The sequence below is a fragment of the Labrus mixtus genome, chromosome 11 (assembly GCF_963584025.1).
Source record: "Labrus mixtus chromosome 11, fLabMix1.1, whole genome shotgun sequence".
NCBI lineage: Eukaryota > Metazoa > Chordata > Actinopteri > Labriformes > Labridae > Labrus > Labrus mixtus.
The window spans coordinates 15,719,004-15,735,059 of NC_083622.1; the positions used below are offsets into that span (position 1 = coordinate 15,719,004).

General features: G+C 41.3%; 1 protein-coding gene across 1 annotated transcript in view; it reads right to left on the reverse strand.

Moving 5' to 3' along the window:
* erfl3 (Ets2 repressor factor like 3) overlaps positions 1-13,111 on the reverse strand; it is a 47,138-nt gene extending 34,027 nt beyond the window's left edge. Inside the window, exon 1 of the mRNA XM_061049231.1 lies at positions 12,430-13,111. Within this exon, the coding sequence (XP_060905214.1) occupies positions 12,430-12,451 (22 nt within the window). The 5' untranslated portion in view covers positions 12,452-13,111. The remainder of the gene's footprint in view (positions 1-12,429) is intronic.
* Positions 13,112-16,056: the final 2,945 nt, after the last annotated feature.

Here is a 16,056-nt window from a genome sequence, read left to right on the forward strand (position 1 = left end):
TATTAATTATCGAGTCAATTAAAACCTAATCAAATTCAAAATTTGAATGAACAGGCTGCCATTACTCACCACTTTTAAATGTAAAATGACATATAAAAAAAAAGATGTTTACAGCACTGCGATATCAGTTTCTGGTTTACAATAAAATCACCGTGGAACCACAAAAGACTACATGTCATGTGCCATCTTGAGTTTTAAAGCGCACGCTAACTTTCTGTTAATTTTTTGTAAGCTATATTTTTCTGCTGTATTGCTAGTACATTTCAATGTACATTTACTTGATTTGTCCATGATACAATTTGGAAAAGACTTACACAAACCTAAAAAAAACATGACAATCAGTAAACAAAAGAAAACTGTTTTGACAGTTTACAGTAAGTTAATGATTGGATAAAAATAGGACTATTTTATATTAAATGCGCATTCTAAAAATTACATTTACATTTTTTATTAAACATTTCATAGCTTTTTTTAGGACTACTTGTAAATAGTAATTTGCCCAATTACTTTTTTAAAAGAATCTCATTTACATTGTGTATCTCACTAAATGATCCCCATTTCAGAAACACTGTTCTGCTGCAACAATATACATCATTTCAATTCAAATTGTACAAGCTGTTTTTTTTGTGTACATTTTCTGGAATTTTGAATTTTAAGGTGGCTAATTTCCATATCTGGCTAAAAAACAGGTTACATCAGAGGTTAAAACGACAGAAGAGGGAAGGAAGTAAAAACAAAGAGAGAAATGGATGAGGAATGGGGAAGAAAGGAAGTTCACGGAGAGATAAAGGCTGAATGGCATAGAGAAAGAGGACACAACTTTCTCCACTCCGTCAGTATACTGCTTGGATGGCGTTATGTAAGAGCTGAGTGTACACACACTGATAACCTCCGCTTGGCTAAACTCAGGACATGAGGCGCGACCTCACTGTTTGTATGTCTGAGTGTGAAAGTGTGTGGGTTTGTATGTGGGTTCATGTATGTGAACATACAATGGGAGTGCCTCTCAGTTACACAACACTCACAAAGACACAAACACTTATACAGACAGCATGCATGCAAACTATTGTCCCGAGCCCAGATTGAAAGAGCTCAGATCATCCGTCAGAGTGTAAGGTAGCACCGGAGTTCCCCAAGAAGTGACAGCCCCAATAGCTTACAGTTACACCTCTACAATTTCAGTGTGATGACGCACACATCTACAAACAATGGATCAGACTCACTTTGTAAAAGCTTGTGTAATCTAAAGATGGCTACAAACTAGAAGATCTTAGGCCTGATTTTGGGCCCGACCCCCTGATTTGCGATTATTTGTACAGATAATCCTCATGTGTGTGTGTGTGTGGTGTAAATATTATTACATCATATTAATTTTCCTGTTTCCAATCGAGTCGGAGCCTCCATTATCTTGAATCGTTGAGATTCCACAATAACCAATGAGAGAGCAGACGGGGAAGCGTAATCAACCGGATAATGCGTAATCACCTCCAGCTCGCGCTGCTAATCGTATAATATTGTGCGTATTCTCAGCCAAGATTTCCCCTGTATTTTTTTTCTCATTCTCTGTTTTTCACTCCAAAACAGAACTCACTGCAGGTCGATCGTCCTCCATATTTGATTTTCTTCTGAAGTCACTCGCATTTCTATATGATATGATATATGATCTCGCACACTACTTTAAACGGCATGTGTGAGTTGTCACAGTCTTGCCAAGTCCTCTAGTGTGTGTGCATACAGAGGATTATGATGCTGAAAATCAGATGAAACTGTCCTTAGGTCTGTGGTCTCCCACGTTCACATCTTCTAGTGTGTAGCAAACTGTAGTTAAATTAGGACAGACACGCTGGAGTGAGAAACATTTTAATTTTTTCAACCACCTGTAGCATTTACCTGATTTGTTTGAATTTGAATCTTGTGTACACACAAGAGTGAGTTTGGGGAAAGTAACAGTAAAATAACGCATATTTATATACAGTCATGGAAAACTGTGGAAAATGAAAAGTCATCATTCATGTTAACAGGAGGCTCACATATTTTTTGTGTCATAATTGCTGCTGTGATGATGAAATAACTTTCACTGTGCAAATATGACCAAACAGAGCCACATGCAGATTAAATGTAAGATGAAAAAAAGAAGTATGACTTTTTGCAGAACCGTTTATTACGCAGAAAAACCAGTTTACACATTCACATCACGGACATCAATGAGTCACACACACAGATCCCACGTTCCCACACACACACCTCTGCACTCTGCCTCTTCTCTTTGGTAACCTAAGGGAGAGAGAGAGTACCTCTGCACAGAACACGGCTAATACTTGGGCCAGACGAACACAATAACCCGACTAACACAACACCCACACACAAACAGTGAGGATGTTAGCTGGGGGCAAGCTAGAAGGAAAGCTGCGTATGAAATGTGTTATGTTTGATGAACGTGTGTGAGACTACAAAGACCCAATATTAGTGGTCAAAAACAATTCCTTAAAATTACAGTTACATCACTTTATAATTAATTTTATACCCTCTTTCCGTAGCCTGCAGTTAATACTTTTTTGATTGACATCTCTTTGCAGTTAAAGTAGGCTCTGCTGGGGACTTGTTTCCAAGGTAACATGTATACAAAGTATAATTAGTTACCACATTCTGGTTCTAAAAAAACAGATATGCCACGTTACAGAAAATATGCAAATACAATCTGTTGGACCACATCAACAATTCACCCATCTTTAAGATCGATGACATGTTAAATAGGCGATTGTAGATGCTACTGAGTAGTATATTTTATGCGAAGTGCCTTTTACCATACCCTAATAAAAGGAACCTTTTAATCAGTGAATTTGAACTATACTGGGTTTTAAAACAATCAAGTCCTTCCCTAACTGCCCTTTGCCCACGTTTTCTTGCTACATCATAAGGTTAATATATCATCCTTCTCTCCCTCTATTTGTGAATCCCTGCTGCTCTTGACCCATTCTCCACTACTTTCCTTTTCCGTCGCACACTGTGACTGGTCAGGGGATGAAAATCACAGTTCTACTCATCAACAGCTTTAATCCACTAAAACAACAAGCACTGTGTCTGTGCTGTGTGTCTAAATGTACAGTAGGCCTATATGAGAGTGCGCCCACCCACAAGCAACTGCTTGGTTGTTACATAATTTCACTGGGCCACATCTGATGCTAAAAATGGACATGGATAAAACTAATGTGACTGAGGGCAGGGCTACTGTATGCAGGCACTGGTGCACACACAAACACAGCTAACATAAACACAGACAGAAGGGGCAGGGCAAGCTGCTTAACTCTGATGTCATGAACTATGACATGCAGATTTGATGCGTTTTCTGACATTGATTGTCAGTCCTGTTACTGTTAAATCATAGATAGCCAGCAGAGGCAAACAAAACAGACACACAAAGCTAAGTTTTTCTTTATATTAGAAATTTCTAAATGCAATATTTAACACACTTAGTTAATATAGTGAAATTCTAAAAATAAATAAAAAACTGTGATTAAAATTCCACCTCCTTATTTAATCCACAAATTGCAAAACAAAAACATTCATAGATTTAACATAATGACAAATGTTGAATAAAAGTTATAAGACTAAAATTGAGGGGCACTTGAAACAAACCCTTACTCATTTTGCATTAAGAACGGTGCACATGGCCTAGCTACCAGTTAGGTCGCACCCCATGTACAGATGCTATAGTATTTTTAGTGGCCAGCCATGTTCAAGTCAGACTTTTCCCTCATGTTATTGGATGATAAAGTGCAGACTGGTTTTTATCTAAAAATCCCTGTCTTATATTTACCTAGAACAAACTAACTTCAGCAAACAACCCACACCACAACTATTAAATAAGTAAACCTGACTTCAAAAACGATCCCATCTATGAGTCAAAACAACCCAGGTCAAATCCATAACTGGAACAACGACAATAATGATAAATAAATCAAAATGTATGTGGATATGTTCAGGTCAAGGCACTTAAAGACTGGAGAGTGGTACAGCACATACGTCTGGTTTGGGATCTCACTTATGAACAAACTCCATAAGAAATATATGATGAGATAAGCGTGTTTCTAGCTGTTCCTGTATGTGTGTGTTTGTGTGTCTGTGTGTTAGTGGAGGAGGATATGCTATACAATGTTCTGCACTGATGGTCGGCATTGTCATTAAAGTTTAATCGCTATGCTTTCCTATAAATACCTTTCCAATGATTCAATGCATTATTCAGTTTCTCTCAGGCCAGCCCATCCACACAAAATCACACACATATGCACACACACAAATACACACACCTGGAGAGCTAGGAGAAAGCCTGGAGGAAGGAAGTCTTAAGAACATTTAAGAGGACGTTGGCCAGTGGGCAAAAATAGAGAGGGATGTTTGTCCAATCCACCACACTTTATCCTGCAGGGGACCACACAACTTGAAAGGAGCCCTTGGCTGAGTGTGTGTTAGTGTGTGTGTGTGTGTGTGTGATACATAAGATACATAAATTGAAACCTCTTCATGAACTGAGGCCAGATTACACTTGATACCAGCTTGTGATCAAGTCTTACTTTTACCTCATATTTTCAGCAACATGACTTACTTCTGATTCTGACAGTGACTGACATGCTTCTATACCCTTTGAGCCATGCTAACAGACAACCTTAATGTAACTGCTCATCCAGTCACGCTGGCTGATAAATCAGGGTGTCCAGTGAAAAAAGAGACAGGGGTAGGGTGACATGAAGCAGGAAAGAAAGGGGAGAGAGCAGGAAAGATGAGGAGGAGTAGGCTAATGGAAGAGGAGCTGCCACTAGGGTATTAGCACATGGATTGGTGACACAGAAATGATAGTGAGAGGGAGGAGAGGACGGTGGGACGGGAGGGTCAATCGATGCTTAAAATGGTTTCACTCCCCTGCAGGGACATGTGCATGTTAGGGCTGGGAAATATATCGAGTTTTTAAGATATATCGATATATTCAAACAAGATATAGGGTAATACAATATCGTTAAATATCAATAGAGTTTATGTTGCGTTAAAATAAGGTTATTCGATTCTTCTATACAGCCAGCAGTCGTCCACTTCCCCTCTTATTGTCTGTCCCTCTTCACCCTGCTCCACCTCATTCTCTCTCTCAAACTCAAAAACCGCCTGCATTACAAAATATACAGCAGTGTGATATTATTTATTTCACAAAGAGGTTTTTTTTGTGTAAAACACATGTTGACATTGTGCAGCTATAGCTGTTAATGAAAGACCGACATTTGGCATTGGGCCCATGAGGATTTGACTTAGAACTGACTTTGTTTTTGTTATTTCTTTAGAGGAAAAAAAAAAAAATAATATTATATATATATATACATATATACATATATATATATATATATATGATTATACAGATAAACATCATGTTTTGCCATTCAGCAGCTGAAAAATATTGAGATGTGAATTTTGGTCCGTATCACCCAGTCCAAACAGGCCAGTGATACTTACAGTACAATCAGGGACATTGAGTTTATTGTTTCTACATCTCAAGTATTGTAAGATCATTTCTGATGTGTGGGATTATCCAAAGAAGGAAAGACATCTGAGCAATTGCAGCTGATAAAGGCAGAGGATGTTCTCTTCCCACTTGTCATTTGTCCTCACTAACATACACAGCTTATTACCAGTTGTGTTGCCCAACAGAATGCATGTTGTCCTTCAAATAATCCATCTTTTATTTAGCGCCATATGCTTGTGATCAGAAGTTTATGTTATTTAAGTACATAAAATCAATCAGTGCAACAGTTTGTGCGCTTTCTAACACTGACATGGCGTTTCCACCTTAAGCTTTGCCTTTCCAAGGCACATAACTTTCTCACTCTCTGACATCAGGCTGTAATGAGTTGGCTCAAAGTTCAAATGAGCCTTGACGTATACAGAACAGGTCTGAACATGGAGGGAAGGAGAGAAACAAGATTAAGGCTGCCAGACAGAAACAGCCAGCAGAGAGGAAGAGGAAAGACTGGTTGAAAAGAAAACTCCAAAACGTGATTGTGCATTCCTTACCCGGAGTGCTGGGAAAGAGAGAGAGAGAGAGAGAGAGAGAGAGAGAGAGAGAGAGAGAGAGAAAGGGATTGGCAAGGGGGAAAAAGGAGCAATGGAGGAAGGGAGAGAGAGGAGAAGCTGGGAGGGTGACAAGCTAGAAAAGTTTAACTTGGCGCCAGACAGCATTTCAATACCCAGCACAGACACTCGCACAAAATATGCAAGTGGCACAGAAGTCCTTTTGGTGATTTCCCATCATCCAAAATTAGATTAGATATTTGCCCTCAACCCCCCGCTCCCTGGGTCCAGCACAGAGGCAGATTCCCAGATAAAAATAGCCAGAGGAACTATTCAAACATTGCTGCCTTTCTGCAGGGAGTGTCTGCTGACTGCACTGGACTTAAGGGGTTAGAGAGGGGTTAGGAGCTCCTCTCAGCACCTCCCTGTGTTATAGAGCCTCGGACAGCGGGAGAGCCCAAACTCAAACACACTTACAGGCACACATAAATTTCAAATTAGTGTGTACAAGTTGCAAGTCCTGTTTTTACATCAATAATGAAACAACGATCACCTGTCTCCAAGTTTAAATGTGCCTTTAAAAGACACACAGGCCATTTGAAAGTTGAGACAAATTTTCAGTTAACTTTACTTCCCAGTTTTGCTCTGACCCTGGAATGTATATTAGCAGCCACACTGTGTGCTGGCCCCTATTGTAAAGATGCCCTCAGCATGACCAGTATTATTGGGGTTAATCTAAGAAGATTAAGAGTATACATTACAACACAGGACACAGAGCCATGGCTACTATTGGGAAACACAGCCGCAGTTCAGAGCCACCAATAGATGAGTACAATGCTATTCTGCATGTCCGTGTGTGTGTGTGTGTGTGTGTGTGTGTGTGTGTGTGTGTCTTTTCGCAACAGGCCATGCCAAGTTGTGCTGCGTTTATAACATAGGTTGGAATAGAGAGTTAGCTTCATGACTGACTGGTCTTGACAGTTTACACCCTGCATGCACTTCAACCAGCAGAGAGATGACACTCCAGGCACTCACCTAAAGGACAGGTCATTGTGTTGTGAGGATCTAAAATAAAACCTCTCATCTGAAAGGATCAGAGGAATAGAGTTACCTGATCTATGTATGTATGTGTAATGTGTCGTCAGACTCAGATTAGTATCAATGGCACCGGCGTCACCAAATCTGTTATACATTCACCCACAAGTAATACCTTCACACAGCTGCCCACCCAGAAACCCCTGTCTCCTTCATATACACACTTGAATTTCTTTAACAATAACATGCCTTTCTGCACCTTCACTCTGAGTCACATCTACAACAATGCAGCTCTGTAAATTCCCCATATTACATTACAATGCACATGCACGCGCAAACACAAACAGCTGCTGAACAGAGCAAGTCAATCCATACAGAACAACACACCCTTCTGCATTCTCAACATGAATTTTGATACCCATTTGAAATGAGACCCTCAGAGAGTGTGTGTGTGTGCGCGCGCGCGCATGTGTGTGTGTGTGTGTAAATGTGTGGGATCAACCTATGCATTTTGAGGCTGATGGTTACTTAAAAAGGGCATCATTTTAATCCTGTTTAATTAATATTTTCCTTCAAAGTGATTAGGAAAATGTCTGTATAGAATGTCCACACATGACTTAGTAAGTCACAAACTGACAAACTGAGCACACAGAGTTTTTTCTGCACACTGAGCGTGTGCAGAAAACGCTTGCAGAGATAGTAACTGTTGTGTTTTCCCCTCATGTGTAATGCAACACAGCCGGCAACTATTAACCTTCTAAGCAGGAATGTGGGAGGTCCAAGAATTCCAATAAAAGGCAGCAGTGTGTGCAAAAGTGTATGTGTGTGTGTGTGTGTGTGTGTGTGTTTGTGTGCGTGTTTCGGTGTATGGGTACTCACACATGTGTTCTTAAAGTGTTACAGTTATCTGTCAACGGTCCATCCCATCCAGACTCATTACCATCCCTGACCAACAACTAATACGGTCGATGCGGTCATGCTGTAGGCTGCAACCAATGGCATCACGGTAAAAGTAGGCTCAACTCTCATCACAGACAAACACACATGGCCTGAGGACACATTTAGTTGTGCTGTTGTGTTGTCAGCGTAAAAAGTGCATTTTAAATGGAGCCTTTTAGTGCAGAACATCACAATCACAAAGCTGATCAAACAGGTCAGAGAGGATGACAATCTATAGGAGTCGATGAACGGATCTGAAGTTAATGTGAGGGTCTCTGGGGCAGGGGCAAGCATGGTGGGGTGAGGAACAGCGGTCAGAAAGAACCTGGCCTTCAAGGGGAGTGCTGCGTTGTTGGCTGTGGTCTCTGTGGTCTCCTCGGTCAAGGGCGACACAGGACTAATGGTGGGGAGGTCCATTAGTGTCAACTGGCTGAGCGCATTGTTCTCTGTGGTCACATTCCTGCCTAAATACAGACATTTCCACAACTGAAGGCCTCCTCTACACAGAAGTAATTTTTCAACTTAGTGTCACAGACAGCCATGTCAAAATGTTCATGAAGAACCCTTGAGACAAGGAGTTGACAAAACTAAGGTATGCAAAATAAAAAGCTTTCCTGAGAATACCCCAAACTATTAGATTCTTGGCACATAAAATAATTTGACTGCCTTCTTTGATGGAAGATAATAAGTGTGTTATGAAACTTCATCTGTTTCAAGCTTAAAGCATGTCGGCTGAGCCTGATCACAGCAGGGATTGTCCCATAAAGCAGCCTGTAAAAAAGAATTGGGATAATGGGAGGTAGTGGTTTTGCTGTGGTCAGCAGTGCAAGGGAGTTTTCACAGATAAGGCTAATCACTGTGCTTATCATCACAGTGGTTGTGTGCTAAGATTGAAAAGCATATGCTGCACACACACAAGGAAAAGGTAACATGTGCCCTCCTTGCTCAAAAGTTATCCTTTTGTCCCAACATGAGGCAGGACTGTACTATGTATGGAATTAATGCACATCAATCACTCTAGAGCAGCGGCACAAAACAATAATCATTAAGCCAGGTAGTTGAATGACTGATGAAAAATAAACTAGGAAGCCAAATTTACCTCATTCTTTCTCTCTCCTTCTCTCTCTCACACAAACACACACACATTTCACACGGAGGCAGAAGTGCGGTCTCTTCACTTGTCAAAAGCACCACCAAACTATGAGCTACTCCGCACCATTATGAGTACAATGAGAGGTCCCTGGCCCCACAAGTCTGCACACAATCAGCCCCAGGGCCTGCCCCACTCCCACCATTGTCCCGCACTCCACACACACACACACACACAAAGGCCACTCTAGAGCCAGGGGTCCCACTATGCAATTCCACCACACAAAGACACACACCAGTCCTTATCCCGTCAGAGAGAGAAAAGAGTGACAGAGAAAGATTGGAAGAAAAGGATGAAAAATTGGGGAAGGATGAAGGAAAATGGGTGAAACGCAAACTACAAAGCGTGTGTGGCGGTGGTGTAGAGACACAGCCTGCATGTTATTATGGAGGGTGTGTGTGCCCTTATCTTAGTTTAATCGATCATTAGCACAGCCTTTTAGGTAAACAAAAAGGTAGATATCAGAGACTGTGTAAGATCAGACAAGCCCCCAACTGCCTGTCTGCTGCTGACTAATGCAACCTGTAGAATAATTTGCATCTAACCCTTTTCCAAAACAAAGACTAGTTAAACAGCAGCGATTAGACATACACATAAATAAATCTGGATCATTTAAAACTCTGCAAAACCAACACTGATATTAACAACAGATGCATAGCCCTGCCATTTCCTGTCTCATCACATCAATGCTCTATCTCAGCAGAAATCCTATCATCTATCTATTCAGGCTAATGAAGTGACTGTGGAAAACAGGAGTGCAAGGGGAAGCATCCGCTGATGGAGGGAGAGGAGGTAAGCTCAACAGAGGCAGCAGCTTACCGTATGGGACATAATCCTACATCAGCAAACATCCTGGGAAGGGATGATTGCATTTTTTTATCCTACACTTATCCTGGCACTGTTATATCCTTCCACATTCAAGAAAAGTGTTTGCTCTAAATGATGGGATATACACAGGTTAAGGGTTAAAACTTGTGTCCTGATTGCAGAGGCAGCAACAGCAGGAGATTGAGAGATCAGGACTGCAGCGATGATAAACCACTTCAATAACTCAACTATTTAAAAGTGATGTTATGAGATCAGATGTGATGTAAGATAATGCTCTTGAGACAGAGATGCTATGTTTACCCACTAAAGCTGAAAGGATTAATCAATTAGATGATCAAGTGAGAAGTGATCACATTTCATTTTGATAAATGACATGTAACTTGATGAATTGTAGCTTTATGTGATCAGTTCTCTTTGAACATTTCAAATAGATAATACTGAAATGGTGAGTAAATAATGGCTAAAGTATTAGAGAGGCCAGCTGATAAGATTTTGTATTGATAATCTATTACCACAAGTTTAAGAATTTTCCAAAAACTAATATTGTGGTTTAGTTTGAACAATTCAATGCTCCCTTTAAGCAACTGAAAGTAAAACACAGCTAAACAGAAATTAAATAATGATATCACTTTCTTTGTTCAAACAACTTCTGCCTTCATTAACAAATTATAAAAACATTTTATTTATCATTCTAGTACCAAAAAAAATATCATTTGTAGTCATAATAAGAGCATAATTAATATATAACATAACATTGATACTAGTTATTTTATGTTGTGGCCACACAAAATATCACAATATGCTGCCAGCACTAATAACTGAGCAGTTTAAAATGGGTCAAAAACTAATTCCTTTTAAAAAAGGAAGTGTTTGTTGCCCCCTATCTTTAAAGATAGAGAACTTTGGGTATTGAGACTGTGAGCCAAAGTAAGTGAACATTGCCAAGTCTCACTTTTGGGCTTCATTATTCTACACAGTCAAAATCAATTGTAAAAAAAAATCTAAACTGAAAAAGATATTACAAAGCTGCCATAGTACCAAATTAAAAAGACCACATGGATGGCAGCACACAACTATACACGGAACAAACAATGTGCTTTGCCTTGATCACAACCGACTTCAACACGCACTGCATACACCAATCCAATAACCTGAGTACAATTAATTTTTAAGTACCTTCCCAGAAGGACTTAAGCTATTTGCTGCCACACAAACACTGAGTTCCTTATAATAAAAGGCTATTTGTGGTGTGATGTGGTGTGATGTCATGGTAGCCTCCTCAGGGCTGCTGCAGGGAGAGGGTGTGTGTGTGCAGGAATGTGAAGGGCTGAGGGGCTGAGGCTGGGTGCAGCGGGAGTCAGGAGGGGACAGTGTGGGGGAGGGGAATGTCCCAAGTGGAAAAGGGTCCGACACAATTTGTTAGTTACACACACATGCACGTATTTATGCCAAATGCCTACCAGTAACTACTTAGGTAGTTGTTGGAAGTTAAAATGTTTCAAATATGTATACTTAAATTTGTACAGAAGAAAATATTCAGTAGGAATCTTCACTTTCATGTGTTATCTTCATGCTGCACAAATTCTGCACGACCATATGAACAAATGATATCAAACTGATCTCCTGTGGTGTCTCATTAAAGAAAGGGTCAAGTCAGGCAGATCACCAACTATTAGTGTGTGTTTAGCCAGAACCAATGATCGCACTTCCACTTCCTCCTTTGAAGATAAAAAAAATGACTTCCAGTGAAGGGAGCAAGAACAAACTTATGCAAGCATTTCAGGAATTAGACAAAATGACACACAGAGATATCAGCTGACTACTGGAAATCCCCCCCCCCCCCCTCACTCCACCCCTGCTCCCACTTCATTATGCTGACAAGTCAAGTACCTGACAATTGTATGCTCAGTGTTAATATCAGCTTGCTTCATGTACACCTAGCCAGATCCGATCACCTCAACACCCCCACCAAGAGGGGAAATCATCAGCTAACTTATTAACACGTCCCCCATATCTCCCTTTTTCTCTCACTCAGCAATTAAAAATGACCCATACAGTGTTTCCATGATTTCAGCGTGTTCTCCTAAAGGTGCTGGATGGTGAAATCAGGTTGTCAGGGTGACAGAGGATGTCGCCGTAACAACTGTACAGTAGTTTAACCACTTCCTCTTGAAGGAGTACAGTACTTTACCTGCACCAGATTTTTAGGCTCATATCTACTGAAGCAACAATACACGCACTCATGCATTGACCCTGAATCGCTAAAATCAACAGGTTTTCTGGTATGGAAGCGGATGTTGATTACTATCTGGCTCGGTCTTTAATCAGCAATGTAGTTACTCTGAGCTTTTGTAGACTGTAAGTAAACAAGAAGACAATGGTGGATTTAAAATAAAAATCAGAGCAGGAGCCACGCGAAAACTTACCACTTTCTCCAGGTGTTTTCATTCTTTGTTCTTTCAGCTTCTTAGCAGGCTGCTGAAGTTTTACAGAGCAGGATGTTCTCCCACAAAGTTGCTCGTGGAAAAAGGAAAGTCAGTCCCTCGGCCTCTTCCTCTCCCCCTGTGGTTCCTAATCTGGAACACTAGGTGAAAGATACACGGCAAACTTTTGGAGCTACAACTTCAGCGGCTCTCCTTCTTCGCGCTGCTGCCGCCGCTGCCGCCGCCGCCGCCGCGCTCCGCTTCCCCCCCCGGCTCTCTGCCAACCGAGCAACCGACCGAGAGGTTCCCTTCCCGGGCGATACGAGCGGTCAAGACTTCGCTGTCGGTCCTCACTTCTCTGTAACAAGCGGCGCTGAATTCCGCTCAAGTCGCGGCGGAAAACTGCCAACCGTCCCGTCTCGATGCAGCCAAACAGCCTTTCACTCTGTTTTAACAACTTATTTTGCTAACTGTTCAGGGGTTGTTTACTCCGTCGCAACCGCATCCTCGTCGCTGTTTGACATCTCTCTACCGCAAAGCTTTGTTACTTCTTTGACAGAAATAAAACGTCGGAGAGGAAGCTCTCTTTCTTTACAGACTTTTTAAGTCCTCCACTCACTCTCACACCATTCAGCGCGAGTCTCTCCTCCCCCCGTGCCTCTCGCCGTCCTCGGGGTGTCGTGTTTCGCTCGCTCTCTTCTGAGCGGGGCCCGCCCACACTGACGGAGGAGAAGGGAGGGGGGGGGGGGCTAACGTGGCGAGTCACGCCCACTCACCACGAGCCGGAGACTGGGCTGGCGTCACTGCAGCACGCGGCGTTGCCTGGGAGACCGTCACAGCGCGCTGCCGTGGTGACATCACATCCTACGATTCGAGAGGCGCGAGATCAGCTCGGCTCTCCGTGTCCATGTACGTCAATCGGGGTTATTAGTTCTAATTAGCCGCTTTCATATCAAGATAATTACACTTATTAAAAGCGTCAGTATGTGGGGCCTAACTAACAGTAAAAACAGCTAATTCTATGTCAGTGTCACTGCGTATTTGATCAATCCAGCAACCTTTTATGACACGCTGGGCTACATTGATCTGTTTTGATGAATAACAAACGTAGGCCTATGCGTTTTGCAACCAGTTTCAAATAAATGTGATTTGAAACTTCTCTTCCATCTTGCAGATTCTACAAGAAAATACAAACATACAATTAATTTATAGCCTAATTAAATCAACTGAACAAATGTTATCTCTTGTTGACTGTATATACTTCTCTGCTTAACAATTGTTACCAAAATGCCGAGTATTGGAATGCTATCAAAAATGTATAAAACAGTGGAGGAAATTACCTTTGATTGTAATTGTATGAAGGTCCAAGCTAGAAAAGTCGTTTTGAAGTTATAGAATACAACAATACTAAACTGCACCCAACAGCAACCACATTTTGCAATGCAAAATAAGTGAGCCTTGAAAGAGCCCAAAAACTTTCTCACATTTGAACAAAACAAAACAAAATGTTAATAGGAAACATGAAGCTGCATCCTGTTCTGTTATGTCTCTCATGTAGCCTAGAAATGACAGGTGCAGCCAACTATATCTGCCCTTTACCCTAGTATCATACACATATTTACGAACACTCAGAGTGCATATGATGCATGTAAAGGTGCATTTTGAGTGTGTCAAAGCATAAAGACACATCCGGTCATACTGTAACTCTCTCACTTTATGTTCAGCCTGACTTGTTTGATTGTGAGTAGCGGTGTCATGCACAGGCTTGTTTCCTGTCACCTCAAACACTGACCTTCCGCTTCCTCACGTGCCATTTGTATGAGGTTGTCAGATGTTATCAATAAGTGCATATGAGTGGGTGAGGCGTCATACATGGGAGATGATGTGCATCTCCTCTTTTGCCTTCTTGCACACTGGCACCTGGCACAGGGGATGTAGACTCTGTGTGTTTTTGTCCATTTCTTGAACATGTTGTTACATCAGAAATACACACCACTGACCTGCCTTGTCAACAGGATAAGACAGGGGTAGTAAAACAAAGTAAACAAAGTCCCCTGACAGCCATAGTGTCCTCTCAGTTTGATTTACAAACAGGATTTCTCCTCTCTTCGCTGGCCATTCTCTGAGAGAATCAGGAAACCCATTCTGCTCTGACTGATAAGAAGCTAGACCAAAAGGAGCATCCATAGTGCACGATGAACCTTCACGTTCAGGAAACAGTAATCCTGTACTGACTTCTTCTTTAGAGCCGCCTTGCATTTTCTCACACAGAGGCCAACAATTCAACATATTAACTTGGCGGCCATTTTCCTTTTGCTTAAATCCCAACAGAATAGTAAATAGTGAAAATCCTGAGAGACACAGAGCCATATTTTAAAGATAAACATGTTTGATAACCCATTAGCTACCAAAAGACAACAGCTAATATCATTCATCTACATCCTAACATGACTATTAGCTAGAACTTTACACCACGTGTTCCTATAAAATGCTGATGTTAGCATTTAGCCACTCTAGCTTAGCGTAATGGATTATAAGATAACAACTCACTGAATGCTAACATTAACTTATTTCTGATTGCAGTTATGTGTCACAAAAAAATTGAACTTGAAATATGACCTAATGTCCTTTTTTTTTTTTTACTGATCAATCTACAATGATAATATCGATACATTTTAAATACTAACAATGCAGAACACAGCAGTCGCAACACTTTGATGAGGTTCCAAGTATGAGAGGGAAGTCACAGGAAAATGGTGAACATTGACAATAAGTCAACAAGCTGAGAACAAGAGAGTTTCACTTATATTTCACTATATTTCTCTCTTTGTTTCGGTCTCTCATGTGTTGCCATCTTTCCTGACATGTGTCCATTACATAACATGTATTACCATTTTTCCCATTTTCATATGTAGGGCTGTACAGAGCCCTGTCCTCTTCACACACATGAAAAGACGAGAGAGAGGAAATCAAAGAGAGGACTAGAGAGTGATTAAGCGATCAAGTGCAGGTTGGACAAATGGTTTCTCCTCTTTTGAAACGCATTTGTGTGCGCGTGTGTGTGCGAGTGTGTGTGTGTGTGTGTGTGTGTGTGTGTGTGTGTGTGTGTGTGTGTGTGTGTGTGTTTGACTTGCAAGAGCACTCTCTTAGCACAGGAGATGACATTTACAGACAAATGAACGGCACAGTACATTCTGAACACTGATAAACACAGTGCCTCACTCGATACCCTCAGTCTCTCCTACCCATGTCGTCCTCCTCCTCCTCCTTGTCTTCCTCTCTCATTCTGGCTGTTCATCCACCTCTACTGTTTTTACTCCCCCTTTTTCCTCTATACTTTTTTCTTTACTCTATTCATTGCAATCCCATCATCTGTCAACAGCCATTCATCCATATGTCTGTCCACCCTCTTCCCTGTATGCTCACACCTCCTCTCTTTCTCCTCCTGGTCCATCCTCTGCCACCTCTCCACACCTCCGTCTCTTTCCTGCCCTCACAGTCACCACACACTTTGCCTCTTCAGTTCATCGTAAGCTCAGGGTTGATGGATGCATGAATAGAATATGTTAAAGATTTTCTTCAATTTATTCCGATCGGCTGCTTTGTATATTCATATTCTTTCACTCAGAA